Source organism: Idiotropiscis lumnitzeri, chromosome 1 (assembly GCF_059441095.1).
Source record: "Idiotropiscis lumnitzeri isolate Australia: NSW breed Sydney's pygmy pipehorse chromosome 1, RoL_Ilum_1.0, whole genome shotgun sequence".
Lineage (NCBI taxonomy): Eukaryota > Metazoa > Chordata > Actinopteri > Syngnathiformes > Syngnathidae > Idiotropiscis > Idiotropiscis lumnitzeri.
In genome coordinates, this window is record NC_142391.1 from 43,092,296 (window position 1) to 43,107,825 (window position 15,530).

General features: G+C 43.2%; 1 protein-coding gene across 1 annotated transcript in view; it reads left to right on the top strand.

Annotated features, from left to right (window-relative positions):
- zmat4a (zinc finger, matrin-type 4a) overlaps positions 1 to 15,530 on the top strand; it is a 92,200-nt gene that overhangs the window by 40,628 nt on the left and 36,042 nt on the right. The window contains exon 4 of the mRNA XM_088306794.1: positions 382 to 538. Coding sequence (XP_088162920.1) covers positions 382 to 538 — 157 coding nt within the window. The remainder of the gene's footprint in view (positions 1 to 381; positions 539 to 15,530) is intronic.

Here is a 15,530-nt window from a genome sequence, read left to right on the forward strand (position 1 = left end):
GTTCAGGGTGTACCCCCCAATTCCATTGGGGGCAGGTGTGGGAATGACCTTCAAGCCCCAGGAGTGGAGCAATATTTCTTGGCACTTTTGCATTTTCCAATCAAGCAACTCGGTGAGACAAAAGACATTTGGAATACATTTTCAGTAGAAAGGTGAAGCGCCTCAGGTGCAATTGGCGTCTGGATATTACTCTGCCACCAGCATTGTGTGACTGTCATTGGTAAATGTGTTTAAATTGAATCTTTGTTGGAGGGCACCCCTTTTTTTGTTTGACATTGTTCAATGTATGGCTTGTTGTCTTTACAATTGTACTTAGATCCTGCTCTTCCGTTTTGGGGAAAATGTCTTATTTGTTCAAAGTATATTGCTGTGTTTTTTTAGGGCAACGATGAAGGTGACGTGGACAAGAATAAATGTTGCACGCTGTGCAACATGTCCTTCACATCCGCTGTGGTTGCACAGTCACACTACCAGGGTAAAATCCATGCCAAGAGGCTAAAACTGCTACTTGGTGATGAGGCTGTCATCACAACCAAAGGTATAGCCTTTTTTTTATTAATTGTATTGTGGTTTATGCGATATGGTGGGGAACTTTTTTTTAACCTACACGCAAATGGTTGGCATAGTCAAAAAATATAACACCGATTGACAAAGGATGGACAAACCTTGATAAAAAAAAAGTCAAAAATACTATTTCCAAAAATATCTACTTTTACAAAAACAATGACAGCCATGTTCAGTCAAGGCAAATGCACTGTCTGGATGCACCCTTCAACTCAGCTCACTCAATAGTACTCCTCTACGAACATTATATGATTAGCCCCTTCCTCCAAGCATTACTGATACTATTTCACAGTTATTTATTTTTAGCATTGACGTCAGTTTAGACATGTTAGTTCCCTTTGCATTGTATAAATATGACCCACATTGTCTCCTCACAAATAATGAAAAATATGTCATTTACTGTGTTTGGCAAGTTACTTCCAAACTGTAATAGATTACATATTAATAGTTACTTGCATGTGAAAGTAATGAAATCCTTTACTTTATTAGTGTCTTCGTAAAGTAATGAACTACTCAAGTTTAAGTTACTTTTTTTTTTAAATCTGGGATTCATTTATTTGATAATGATGTTTGACATCCGTAGCCGTTAATTTAACGTGTAATGAGGATATTTTCCTAAATAGCATGGGCTATTATATTAAATGTTTAAATTCTATTGTGGGAGATCACTACCTTTGATCAATATTATCAGAAATTAAATAATTAACATATTCTAATTAACACACTAGAAATAGATGACGTAAAATTGATAATTGGTCGAACGGAATAAAAAGATAGATAGATCGAGCATGTGTAATAAAAGCAAACATGTGTATTGACGAAGTAGACAATGACCAGACTACATGTCCAAATGGGAGGCGTGTTGGTGTTGTTTCAATGTAGCATTGTTTATGTGTGTGTGTGTGTATGAGTGGGTTGCCCAGTTTACGGAGCAACTCCAACTAACTGGGGTTACGAGTTTAATTTGCCCACTGATCCTGTTTTCTTTCCAATGTGTTTTTATTGATTTTTGGAAATTTGTTTACAGAAACAGTTGCACTCAACACAAGTACAACCCACAAACTCCCCATATGTGCGTGAATGGGAGCGTGAATGTGTCTACAGTGCCTGTAGTTGTAGTCTGACATTTGCCAAAAAGACAGCTTTGACGAATTCTCTAGCTCCCTGTAGCAGGATAAAGATCGATAGACACTACCTGAGTTATAATATATATTGTGTATTATATCATACTGGAATTCTTCAGGGTTATAAGGCCTTCTGATTCAAGAAGTCAGTATCTGATACCAGTGGTGTGAGTGGTCAAGGCCTTCAAGGTCTTTTCTGCTGGCCTAACAAAAGAATATATCATACTCTTCACATTGATGTCATATTATATTCTAGTGTTCTTATTTTTAGGTGAGAGTTTTTACCCAATCAGAATTCTGCTAGCTCGTGTTGCCAGGCAGATTTCACAATACCAGTAGCACACACCATCCGTCCGAGGCCTTTGTGCAGGCATTTGTTCTGTCAAAGACTATGGGCTTTCAGAGTTGATAGTTACAATAGCCAATCAGATCATGAGTTGGTTACAGTGAGCCTTCTCGTCGGCCTTACGCTGAAGGTGATGAACGCGTCTTGTGATTAGATACTCACTCGTGAGGGGGGAACACTGTATGAAATCAATACACCTGGAAGTCGTAACTGTTCAAAAATCTAAAATATAGTTGTGCTTTTTTAAACCACAATGGCCGAAGGAGGGAAAAGTGTGGATTTAATTGCAGATACACTTGCAAGGCCATTTTTAAGATGGACCTTTCAATAGAAGCTAGGTCGTCCAACACTCACTCGGTACTGTGTAAATGTGTTTCTGTATATTATTCCTTCAGCCGTGGTATCATAAATGATGGTATTATGAGGGTGATTTATTCAAGTCAGACTAAGTACAACTTCACTGAAAGCCAAGGAGTGAAATACACGGCCCGCCACTGTCTGATACTTAAAGATGAGGGTGACTTTGTAAACAATTCAATCCATATTAAATAAAAGTTGCCCTTGTTAATGTCAAGGCTGAAATATTGAGTATTCTATTTTAAGAGTGTTTCAATACACACTCGTATCAGCCACCTTTAAAGTATGTTCAGAAATTAATTTTAAAAAGTCAGGATTGTATAGAAGGTGTGTTTTATTTTACACAGGTGACCCAATGTGTTTTTAGAATATGTTAAAAGTGTTATGATTGTGATACTGATTGATTTTTTTATTTTTTTTATAACGGTCGATTGCTGCATCGACAGAAGTAAAAGAAAAACAAAATTAAGTCGCTCGTGTTCTGCATTGGACTCGAGATGCGTTCATTCATCCACTCACACAACTGACTAACTCATGCGCATTCAATGCATCAAACAACAGTTATAAACTACACAGCTTTCTAACACGGTGCGGCATTTCTAAATAGTGATGGTTTCATCCACAGAATACGCACAAAATACATTAAAAAATGCTTGCACCTAAGAATTCACTACAATTTAAAACATTAGTTATTGGTAACATTGTAGTGAATGTGAAGTGCAGTAAATTTCAGCAGATTTCCTCTGCACTTGCCAGAATTTGCATTTGTATATGTATTTAATGTATTCAGTGAGCATGCACAACATGCACTCCTGCCAATGTATCTCAATAAAGTGCTTTTTATCGAAGAGTTATCTGAAATGGGTTTTATTTGTCCTGCATCTGTCCTTTGTAGTTATTAAAATTGCAATAAATTGAAAAAGATAAAAATCTCTTGTTATTTTAAGTCATTTCCCACAACAGCCTTTGAACTTAAAAAAAAAGTCTGACAGAGGAAATTAACCCTGGATAGAGTTTCTTTTCCCCTCCAGAAGAGCTCAAATGAAAGAACCGAAAAGACATTTTATAATTTCATTCCGTTTTGTACTCTGCATTACCTGATGCTTCATAGCTTGATTATCTGTCATTTTATAGCACTCTGAGGCTCTTGAATGAAGCATTTCCTGGGCATGCTGTTCTTTTTGTTCCCATGTGTTGGCCTTGGTACCTTTTCTGAATATATTCGATATGCACATAGACTGCCTAAAATGTTATTAGGGCTGTCTGAAACCCAGGCGCATGTTGAGTATTTCGATTGATTCCAATTTAATGATAATGTAACATGAAACGACCAACTCAAGGCATTGATTTTCCCTTCAAGACATACGTTTTTAAACTTTTTTTACTTTTTTATCTTTTTGCATTTATCTTATTTTCTTTTTATTTTAATACATAATAGCCATCTTTGTTTAAAAATTGGGAGCTCCCATGTTCATCAGCATGATTTAGAAAGTTAAATGAAAACTTCCCGTAAGTTTTTTACAGTAAACTGAATTTTCTGAAATTTTAGTAAAACTGTTATGTTAAACATTTAGTTATCTTTGTTCTATTTCATCCCTTCCTAACCACCAGACGCAGTGACTAAAGAGAGTTCCCAGCCTTAGCAGCATGTCTTATGAACTGTACTAATAATTAAAATAAACAAAAAGTTCCCTGAAGTTAACCCAGTCTGAAATTGATCTATTATACATCCACGACCCGGTGGAGGAAGAGCTGGGACCCGACAGCGTGGTGCCAAACCATCGCTTGGTGGGAATACTGGGCGCACAGGACAATGCCAACAACCCACCCGGATGTCCAGTGGGCCGGTTGTTTGTGACGGCCCACCTTCGCGCAGAGGTACTGAAGTGGGGCCACTCCTCCAAGGTGGCATGCCATCCAGGGGTTCGTCGTACCCTCGGGCTCATCGCCCAACGCTTTTGGTGGCCTGCGTTGGGGCAGGACGTCACGGACTTTGTCAAGGCCTGCCCCGCCTGTGCATCAAGTAAGGCATCGCATGAACCTCCAGCAGGACTTCTGCACCCCTTGCCAATCCCTCCACGCCCTTGGTCACATATTGCACTGGACTTTGTCACGGGTCTGCCTGCCTCTAGAGGCAATTCTGTCATACCTACCATTGTAGATCGCTTCATCCAAGTCCGCCCACTCCGTCGCCTTGCCTAAACTTCCGTCTGCCCTAGAGACGGCCAACCTACTTGTGCTTCATGTTTTCAGGCTTCACGGAATCCCATCGGACTTGGTGTCCGACCGAGGCCCACAATTCGTGTCCCGGGTGTGGAAGCGCTTCTGCCGGTCCCTGGGGGTTACGTCGAGCCTGTCATCCGGGTACCACCCCCAGTCCAATGGACAGTCTGAAAGGACTTATCAAGACCTGGAAGCTGCTCTTCGGTGCGTGTGCCTCGACCGGCCGTCATCATGGGCCGACCATCTGCCATGGGTGGAGTATGCGCACAACACTTTGGTCTCGTCTGCCACAGGGCGCTCCCCCTTCATGGCTGCCTATGGCTACCAGCCTCCGCTTTTTCCAACCCAGGAGGGGGTGGAGGACGTTCCATCCATCCAGCGCCACCTCAAGAGGGCGCATCGCGTCTGGAGGGAGGCCAGGGCGGCCATGTCCTGCACTGCCGAGCGTAATCGGCGGATCGCTGACCGCCGTCGGCGCCCGGCCCCGGTCTACAAGGTGGGCGATAAAGTGTGGCTGTCTACCCGCAATCTCAACCTGGCGGGAACGTCCCGCAAACTGGGCCCGCGATTCGTGGGTCCATTCGAAGTGGGAGCGGTCATCAACCCAGTGTCACTCCGGCTCAAGCTGCCCCCCACCATGAAGATCCATCCGGTGTTCCATGTATCCCTGGTCAAACCTGCGTCTTCTTGCCCTCTGGTTCCTCCTTCCACCCCACCTCCGCCTCCGAGAATCATCGACGGTGGCCCAGTGTACACGGTGCGGGAGATTTTGGACTCTAGGTGCAGGGGAAGAGAGGTTCAATTCCTGGTCGATTGGGAAGGCTATGGTCCGGAGAAGCGTCAATGGATTCCCCGCTCCTGGATCGTGTGTCCATCTCTCATTCGGGACCAGCCACGCACCTGTCTCTCGTCAACTCACTGATTATGCCACTTTTTAAGCCTCCTACGCTGACTACTCAGCGTCGGAAGATTCTCCTGCATTGCTCATGTTCATGAACCAAGTGGTGAATTATAGACGTCACGGTATTGCATTCTGCATATGGTTTTTCTGTTTATGTATCTCCGTTTTGAGTTAAGGTTTTTCTTGTTTTGGTTCTCATTTGGTTCTCTCCAATTGGGTTTTTCTTGCCCTTCCGCGGTAAGCAATTTATGTTTATTGTATTCCTTGCCTTCTGCAAGCGCTTTTTGTTCTGTCGTCATTTTTTCCTGGTGTGAGTTTTTCCACCAGCGATTTTTGTTTGATCTCAGTCGGTGTCGCGTGTTGATTATTGATATAGATATATAGTGCTATTGTGCTTTTCATTTGTAATAATAAATACTTAAATTTATATCTCTCTGTGTCTGCGCTTAAAGAGTCCCGCTATTATTTTCTAGCGGTCCTTGGAAAATATCCTAACAATTACTGGCCATTGCTGATTTGGGTCAAAATGGAATATTGGCGCGGATGATAATCGGTCTATTCCTATAATGGCCGACCACAACAACAATGGATCCACTGTGGCTTCAAAGAGTGGTGCTGACGAGTCACCTATTGTCAATTGAACCATCTACGCTATGACAGTCAAGTTGCCCGACCTTTGGAAACACAATCCGTGGTCATGATTTCAACACATTGAGGCAATCTTACCAAATACTTCCATGTGGTGGCAACTTTGGATGACGCTGCCACAGCTGCCAATCGTCAAGTGTGATGAATCAAGACACTCTTTGAAATCTTCAAACTTTCTGAACTGGAGAAATCAGAAGACTGCTGGCCATCCCTTAACAACCTTGGCAAAATCAAATTGTCAGAATTGATGGAAAGGATACTAGTTATGCTGGGTTCAGCTGATCACATTTTCCTGTCGCAGCCAACTGCCAACGTCATGATGGAATGTGTTACTATGTTCAGGTTCCGGCGCCGCGCGAGTGGCTGCCTGTTTACAGCAGCGTGGCTCACTATTGAGCCTTTTTTATGTGTTTTTTTTCCCTTTACCCTGTTTTATTTTATTTTACCTCATCGCAGCAATGGACATCCAACTTGCGGTGGTTTTACTGCTGTTGGGGGCTGTTTTTTGCGAGATTGTGTCCGGAGACGAAACTCGGCGCTACGGATCGATCGTGTACTCAAGAGATCAGCTGTTAGCACTCTGTGCTAACCCCACGTCTGCTCCCGGAGCGAGACCTGATATCCCCGCGAGCTGAGGAGGAAGAGACGGGGATGTCGTGCGGGGGCTAAACGCCAGGCAAGGAGGAGACGATACCACCCCGTCCTCCCGTCCGTTATTATGGGGAATGTTAGATCCCTCCCCAATAAAATGGACGAGCTAACAGCGCTAACCTGGCACGAGAGGATTGTCCGGGAGGCTAGCTTGCTGGTGTTCACTGAGTCGTGGCTAACAGAGCTAACGCCGGACGCCGTCGTGGAATTGGACGGCTTCCAAATCCTACGCGCGGAAAGGACACTGGAGAGCGGTAAGAGAAAAGGGGGAGGACTGGCTGTGTTTGTTAATGATAGATGGTGTAACCCTGGGCACATAACTGTTAAGGATCAACTTTGCAGTCGGGACATTGAGCCGATAGCTGTTAGCGTGCGTCCGTTCTATTTACCGCGAGAGTTCAGTCATGTGATCGTGGTGGCGGCGTACTTGCCAGCCTCTGTTAACAGTGAGACAGCCTGTGACGTCCTGACTGCAGCTGTGAGCAGGCTACAAACACAGCACCCAAATGCCCTGCTCCTTATCTCTGGTGACTTCAGTCATGCTTCTCCTTCCTCCTGTCTGCCTTCATTCACACAATATGTAACCTGCCACACCAGAGACAATAAAATATTGGACCTTTTCTATGCCAACACCAAGGAGGCGTACACATCACTGCCCCTCCCCCCCACTGGGCAAAGCTGACCACAACTTGGTTGCTCTCCTGCCTGTGTACAAACCTCTGGTCCGCAGGCAGCCAGCGGTGACACGCACAGTTCAACGATGGTCCGGAGAAGCCGAAGAGGCCTTAAAGGACTTTTTCAACACAACTGTGTGGGAGGTATTCAGCGAAGCTCACGGTGTAGCATGCCCTCCGAACCAAGGATGAGACTTTACCGATGATTTTGTGGTTTATTTTTGAGCAAGATGTATCCATAACCGTGTAACCTTAAAACCGAATCACCGTAAGAGCTGAAACACAGTTCAAAACATACGCATACAATTAGCTGACATATTTCACATTCAACACTTAATATTTACAAACACAAAATACTTATATCCATCGTTTACACACCTTTTGCCTCTTCGGAGGGGGTGCTAGAAAAATAAACGTCCGTTTTCTGAGGCTCAATATGAAACTTTTTGCCGTACTCTTCGTTAATTTACCTTAAGTGTGAACAGTATTAAACAGGAAGTTCGCATTCAAAATAAAAGCACATAGCTTAAACCGGAAGTAGAACCTTTCAATGCAAATTTCAAATAAAAATAAAATACAATTAACAAAATGACCGCTGCTATTCACAAAATATGAATATGGTTAGTTACACACGGTGAGGACATTAATGGTCTAACAGACACAATTACAGACTATATTAACTTCTGCATGGAGAACACCATTCCCACCAGGACTGTAAGATGTTTCTCCAACAACAAACCCTGGATCACACTGGACATTAAAGCTCTCCTGAAGGAAAAAAAGAGGGCTTTTGTGTCAGGCGACAAGGACGAGCTGAAGAGAGTGCAGTGTCAGCTGAGAAGGAGGATCCGAGAGGGGAAAAAGTCCTACAGGATGCGGATGGAGGAACAACTGCTGCGGAACAATGCCAGGGATGTCTGGAGGGGCCTGAAGACCATCTCAGGCCACGGACAACCAGGTAAGACCCAGAAGGGGGTGGGGGGCTTCAGTGGGCAAATGAGTTGAACCTATTTTTCAATAGGTTTGATCAAATGCCTGACCCTGCTCAGGCTCCCCTGCTGCAGCCCCCACCAACCTCTCCTGCCACTGCGAACGAGACCCTCTCTCCCACTCTCTCTCCTCTCTTCTCTTCCCTCTCTCTCTCTCCACAGGCTCCAGTTCCCAGCCTCATCAGACAACCACTACTTCCTCCTGCTCAGCCTTGTTCCTCACAACATCTCAGGTGAAGAACCAGCTGAGGAAGATGAAGGCGAGAAAGGCAGCAGGCCCAGATGGGATTAGCACCCAGCTCCTCAAATCCTGCGCAGACCAGCTGTGTGGAATCGTCCAGCACATGTTCAACCTGAGCCTGAAGCTGGGCAGAGTCCCCCAGCTGTGGAAAACATCCTGCCTGGTTCCGGTTCCAAAGACACCCGATCCGAAGGAGCTCAAAAACTTCAGACCAGTGACGCTGACGTCTCATCTGATGAAGGCCCTGGAGAGACTGGTCCTCGTCCATCTGCGCCCCCTGGTCAGCTTCTCAATGGACCCACTCCAGTTTGCATACCAGCCTGGCATCAGTGTGTATGATGCTATCATCTACCTGCTCCACACTTCACTCTCCCACCTGGAGAAGGCGGGGGGCACGGTGAGGATCATGTTCTTTGATTTCTCCAGTGCCTTCAACACCATCCATCCCACCTTATTGGGAGACAAGCTGGAGCAGGCGGGAGTGGCCCACCACCTCATCACATGGATCCACGACTACCTCACAAACCGGCCACAGTACGTGAGAACACAAGACTGTGTGTCTGACGTGCTCCTCTGCAGCACGGGAGCGCCGCAGGGAACTGTTCTGGCTCCCTTCCTGTTCACCCTCTATTCCTCGGACTACAAATACAATTCCACAACCTGTCACCTGCAGAAGTTCTCTGATGACTCTGCGATTGTCGGCCTCGTTACTGACGGTGACGATCGGGAGTCCAGAGGGGTTACGCAGGGGTTCGTGGACTGGTGTCAGCAGAACCGCCTCCAAATCAACGGTGGGAAATCCAAAGAGCTGGTGGTGGATTTCCCCAAGCGTCGGCACTCTTCACCAGCACCAGTGAATATCCAGGGAACAGACATTGAGAGGGTCTCAACTTACAAGTACCTGGGTGTTCATCTGAACAATAAACTGGACTGGAGCGACAACACAGACACTCTATATAGGAAGGGTCAGAGCAGACTCTTCCTACTCAAGAGGCTGAGGGCCTTTTGCGTTCGGGGAACACTCCTCAGAAACTTCTATGACTCGGTGGTTTCATCAGTCATCTTCTATGGAGTGGTCTCCTGGGCAGGAGGCATCTCGGGCCGGGACAAAAAGAGACTGGACAAACTAGTGAGGAGGGCCAGCTCTGTCCTGGACTGCTCCCTGGACTCTGTGGACTCAGTGGGGGGCAGGAGAATGACGGCAAAACTGTCATCAATGCTGGACAACCCAGCCCACCCACTCAATGACACTCTTAGAACACTCCACAGCTCCTTCAGTGATAGACTGTTACACCCTCGCTGTACCAAAGAGAGATTTCGCCGCTCCTTCCTGACAGCTGCTGTCAGACTTTTTAACAAGAACATTAGGTCAAGCCTACAAACGGGAGGGCATTAGTGCAATTGTGCAGTCCTAGGGTGCAATATACACTACTACTGTGCTTTCAGGCAATGGTGTACTTAAATATTGACCAATGATGTATTTTGTTTACCATTACAGTATTCTTATTACAGTACTTTCATCACTGCAGTATTTCTACCATTGCATTATGTTCACTATTAGAGTACTTTTATCATTGCAGTATTTCCTATCATTGCAGTACTTTTACTATTACAGTACTTTTATCATTGCAATATTTTTATCATTGCAGTATTTTCAATCATTCAGTAGTTTTTATCATTACAGCGTTTCCCCCTCTGTGTAATGGACAGGCATTAGGAGTGTTTCATTACACTTATATACGTTTATACTGTGTATATTTGCATGCTTTTTATGAATGTCTGCGGCTAATGTTATACATTAACGGCTACATTATGCCGCCGACTCTGTGTGATCTATATCTTTGCTGCTGTAACACCTCAAATTTCCCCATTGTGGGACTAATAAAGGACATCTTCATCTTATCAAGCCAGGTTTGGGGCCGAGGCCAAGCAGTGTCACAAACCCTGCAGTCTCAAGGTCAGGCACAATTGGTGTGCTCTTCCTGTCAAACACACTCGCTACCATTGAGCCTCATCAACACCTGCTTTCCGTGTACCCCAACCTCACCACACCTACGTTCTCAACAGCTGTAGCTGAGCATCACACCACCATTGCAGGTCTCCCTGCTCATGCTCAGTGCCTCGACTTAGCCAAGCTTGCTATTACCAAAGAAGAGGTTTGCCACTTCGACATTGTACACCGTTCCAACAACCTGTGGGCATGCACATGGTGACTTAGAACTGGGCAATATAACAATATTTCTCGCAAAGACGATAGAAAAGACTGTCCTGAATCAATTTTCTACTATCGTCATTTGACAGCTGCAGTGTAATAAAAAAGAAGTTTGATTTGATTGGCAAAACCTTTAAAGTGGCGGACTCAACAACAAGACAGAAATTAAATCTAAGAATCAATGAATTTTAATAAATAAGTTGGGTCAATGTAAATAATGAATATTACAGTTTTATTACAGTTTAGATTTTTTTCCATTTCTCCCACCACTATGTTGTCCAATAAAGTTTTGTTGATTTTAAATTATTATATGACATTCCAATTAAGATAGGCATTTCAATTTGTCCTGGTGGAGCTAATTAAGCATCCTTTTTTCATCACATGATTCAAGGAAGTGAATGTCTTTGTTGTGACTATAGCGTAATCGGTGGCTTTTCATTAACTGAATAATGAGTCATTAGTCATCAACTAAAGGCAGGTTCTGACAAATGATGAGTGTTCACCTGATGGAAGACATTATTGTTCACCAAGACAAAAGCATGTTCAAAACAAATATTTGACTCTGTTCTCTGTTTACAATTAGTTTAATGCAAATGAGAGCTAACATTTTGTTAAGAATGTAAATGTTTTTATTGACTTGTCTTTTCCCCTTGTCTGAGACAAAAACAGCATTTATGAATGGCATCTGTGGGTAATTTTACAGCAGCAGCTGCATTTCGGAGTCAGCAAAAAAAAAAAAAAGAAAAAAAGAGCAACAACTCAGATACAGCACACAATCTATTTGTGTACTGTGTTGTTTCCAACAACCTATTCTTTGTTGAGAAATTACCAGGAAACAAGCTAAAAGGAGTATTTTCACTGACGGCCCCTCCAAAATATTATAAGAGAAAATCCATTATTTTATGCTTACGCTAAAAGAGAAGCTCATTAGGAAGAAGAATAGGAGGACAATGCTGGATTCCTCCCAAAAGTACAAACACAAAAATTGTGGAATTACAAAGTGATGAGACAAAAGTAATGAGACGGCTTAAAGCTTCCAGCAAGAAAGGATATGCTCATGATAGTCAACGTGAAACATCCATCCATCCATCTTCTGTACCGCTTCTCCTCACTCGGGTCGCGGAAGTGCTGGAGCCTATCCCAGCTATCTTCGGGCAGTAGGCGGGGCTATTTGCCAGCCAATCGCAGGCCACACAATAATCCTACAATTATCGCCGAAGTTACTTTCCAGATCACCCCCGCGCTAGATGAAATATGTGAGCGACCAAACTTTTATTTTGCCCAGTGTCATGTCTTGCATAAATATGCATTTGTTTGTGTTTGTTACCTGATTTGGATCAAGTGGTTGAAAAAGTGCATCAACTACTGCGAAGAATCCTTGACCACTGTGGGAAAGATTACAATTGTAACGAATAGTCGTATTTATATCAAATTAACAAACAATACTGTTACCTTGCAAGTGTGTAATTTAAGAGGCAGGTAGCCAAAGTTTTTCTGTCCCTTTTATTATATTATTATTTTATTAGTGTGAAATGATCGGGCTTTCAATGTCTTTTGAAAATGCTTTTCCCTTGGCTCAAAACTGGGATAGTCTCCAGCACCCCCGCGTCCTTAGTGAGGAGGAGCGGTACAGATAATGGATGGATGGATGGATGTCTTTCATCATGAAGAAATAATTAAAACAACAAAAACAAAAAAAAAAACATTATTTTATATCAGCAACAGATCTGTCATGACAACAAAATGTCAGGGATGAAATAGAGGTATTATATTCTACATGTCATCTCGGGCGACCATCAAATTTTGTTGTTGTTGAGGTTATTGTGCCTCCTCTCGGGATTCTCGGTTATCTCATTCTTCAGCTAGAGTGCCTAGCTAAGCATTTTTTCCTCCCCATTCACCTTTAAAAGTTATGAACGTAGTGCCTCAATAAACCCAAATGAGACAATCCTGCTTCTCTATTGGCTTGGAACAGCCTCAATAAAATATCCTGTAGTTTATGCCTGTTTTCTCAGGACAGATGGTTTACGCGATCATTTGGGCGACATTAAAACTTAGTGACATAAATATCAGACAAATTCAAGTCAGTAGAATTCCACTTTTACATGCACTATAATCCGCTACCATAATACACAATGCTTTGGTGACCTAAAAGATCGCCCCACTGTCCTTTTACTCAGGCATTCTGAATGTTCACTGACCCATATAGCACAAGCTGATATGCATTCTTGGTTAAATTGAATCAAATCCAGGGAATGCAAGGTTTTGTATTACAATTAGTTTCGATTTTACAGTCTTGACAATAAATGAAATACTGAGTATAATTTATTATCATTTGGGTGTTTATGTAACCGTTGTAATGTGCATTTCAATTCTTTCTATGTGGAGCGCAATTTCCATATTCTGGTCGGATTCCAATTGTCAAGGCTGGAGGCACAGTAGCTCCCATGAATGTCACTTCCTTTAACATTCACAATTTAGCTTAGGGAGGCATTTCCCCTCCACATTCATTTAAAGAGAAGTGATTCAGAGAATTTGATTCTAAAAATGTAATAGCTTTTTTTGCTTCTCATTTTCTGTTACGCATATATAACTCGTTATCTCATCATATTAAAACAGACAAGTGCATTCAACATTAACATCCCATTAACATAACATTAATATTATTTTTTTTAATTTTCTCTGGCCTTTAACATTTTCACTTGCAAATGTTGAATGCATTTGAAAATGGAACCAAACACGAATCAGAGTTGTACTATATATAAAATTCCTAAATTATTTATATTATATTTTGTTTATCTTTTAGAAATACAAAATAGCAAAAAAATAAATAATTCTAAACATTTCACTCTACTTAGGCTTCAAATATTTGGGGGTAATTTACAAGTAACTGCAAACAACTGAATTAAATTGGGCGAAAGACAACAAAACTCAAACACATCTTGTTACAAAACCCATTGAGGAGCTAAAAATGACCCACAAAAATAAAGTCACTAAAATAGAACATAAATAAGTGAATTTTCTGCTCACAATTATATCTCATTCTTACAATAAGGTTCGCATTGATGTGCAGAAAATATTTTGCTTCCTTTGATACCATGGGGAGACAGCCCTCAAATTCACCATTTGAGAGACCACTTCATCCTTTTTCACGACTGATGCCACTCGAATGTATAGCTGGACTTATTTCTCACAACTTGAACATTTTGCTCAGCTTGGGACGCTTCTTTCTTGTTTTTACTTTGACCGTCTCTGTCAGACTGAAGTATAAAGTTCAGAGGGGTCTTTCATTTATGCCTGAGTCATTGATGCTCTGAAGTTGTGCGCGCTCACGCACCCCAGCATTCTTCATTTTTTTGACAGCAAACACTTCAACAGTGCCCAGCACTCTTATGTCATCTTCAGGAGACACAAACTTTCTGCTTTCTGTATCTGAGTTCCAAGGCAGCTGCGACGGTAACAGGGTTTTCTTTCTCTGCTGCTGAAATCCTTCCCAAATCCTTCTCAACCTTTATCTTATCCCTATTTTTGCACTTGCAATCAATTATTTCCCAGGGCTTCTCTCAAATTAACGTTGTTGTGCAGAGTGTGTCAGCTCTTGGACCACCTTTGGAAGACTTGAAATTGTTGTGTAATACTGTGTTTACTAAAGTAAATGGTAGCAGTCTAAAAAGGCGCCAACCCTTGGAGAAGTTTTTCAAGAAGTGTCCGGCGGTGTGGCCTCACGTCGAAGTGATGCTTCCCCCTTGGAGTTACCAAAAAGTATCCGTAAGTGTGTTGTTAAGAGTGTTCAGAGAGTCCCTCTAACATCCATCCATCCATCTATCATCTGTACCGCTTGTCCTCACGAGGGTCGCGGGGGGTGCTGGAGCCTATCCCAGCTATCTTCGGGCAGTAGGCAAGGGAGACCCTGAACTGGTTGTCAGCCAATTGCAGGGCACACAGAGACGAACAACCATCCGCGCTCACACTCATACCTAGGGGCAATTTAGAGTGTTCAATCGGCCTGCCATGCATGTTTTTGGAATGTGGGAGGAAACCGGAGTACCCGGAGGAAACCCACGGAAGCACGGGGAGAACATGCAAACTCCACACAGGATGGCCGGAGCTGGGATCGAACCCACGGCCGATGCTGTCTCTCACTGTGAGGCCATCGTGCTAACCAGTCGGCCATCGTGCCGCCTCCCTCTAACATATGGAATGCAATTCCATCTTTTACTGACATCTTGGATCAGTGCAGTGTTATTCATATGCATTTGCTCCTGTTTCATCTTCATACTAGCCAGCTGACTTCCCTTGAAGTGCTACACTAGCTGATAGTAAAACCTAGCGTGTTGGTGATGGTGGTTTCTTTGAGCGCAATGTTGACTATGAGTTGGAGTGTGCCCAGCACTAGTGATGGGAAAATGAAGCTTCAAATTTGCTTCATGCACCAGTTGTTGGATTTTTTAATCCTCTAGATGGCACTACCAGTTCTTTTGTTTTATGAGTCATCTTTAGAGTGGAACCATTCCGATTCTCCTCAAGAGGCGTGCTGTAAAAGTTGAAGGAATTCACCTTCCTATCTTCACTCAGAGAGTGGCAAGACATATCAAAGTAC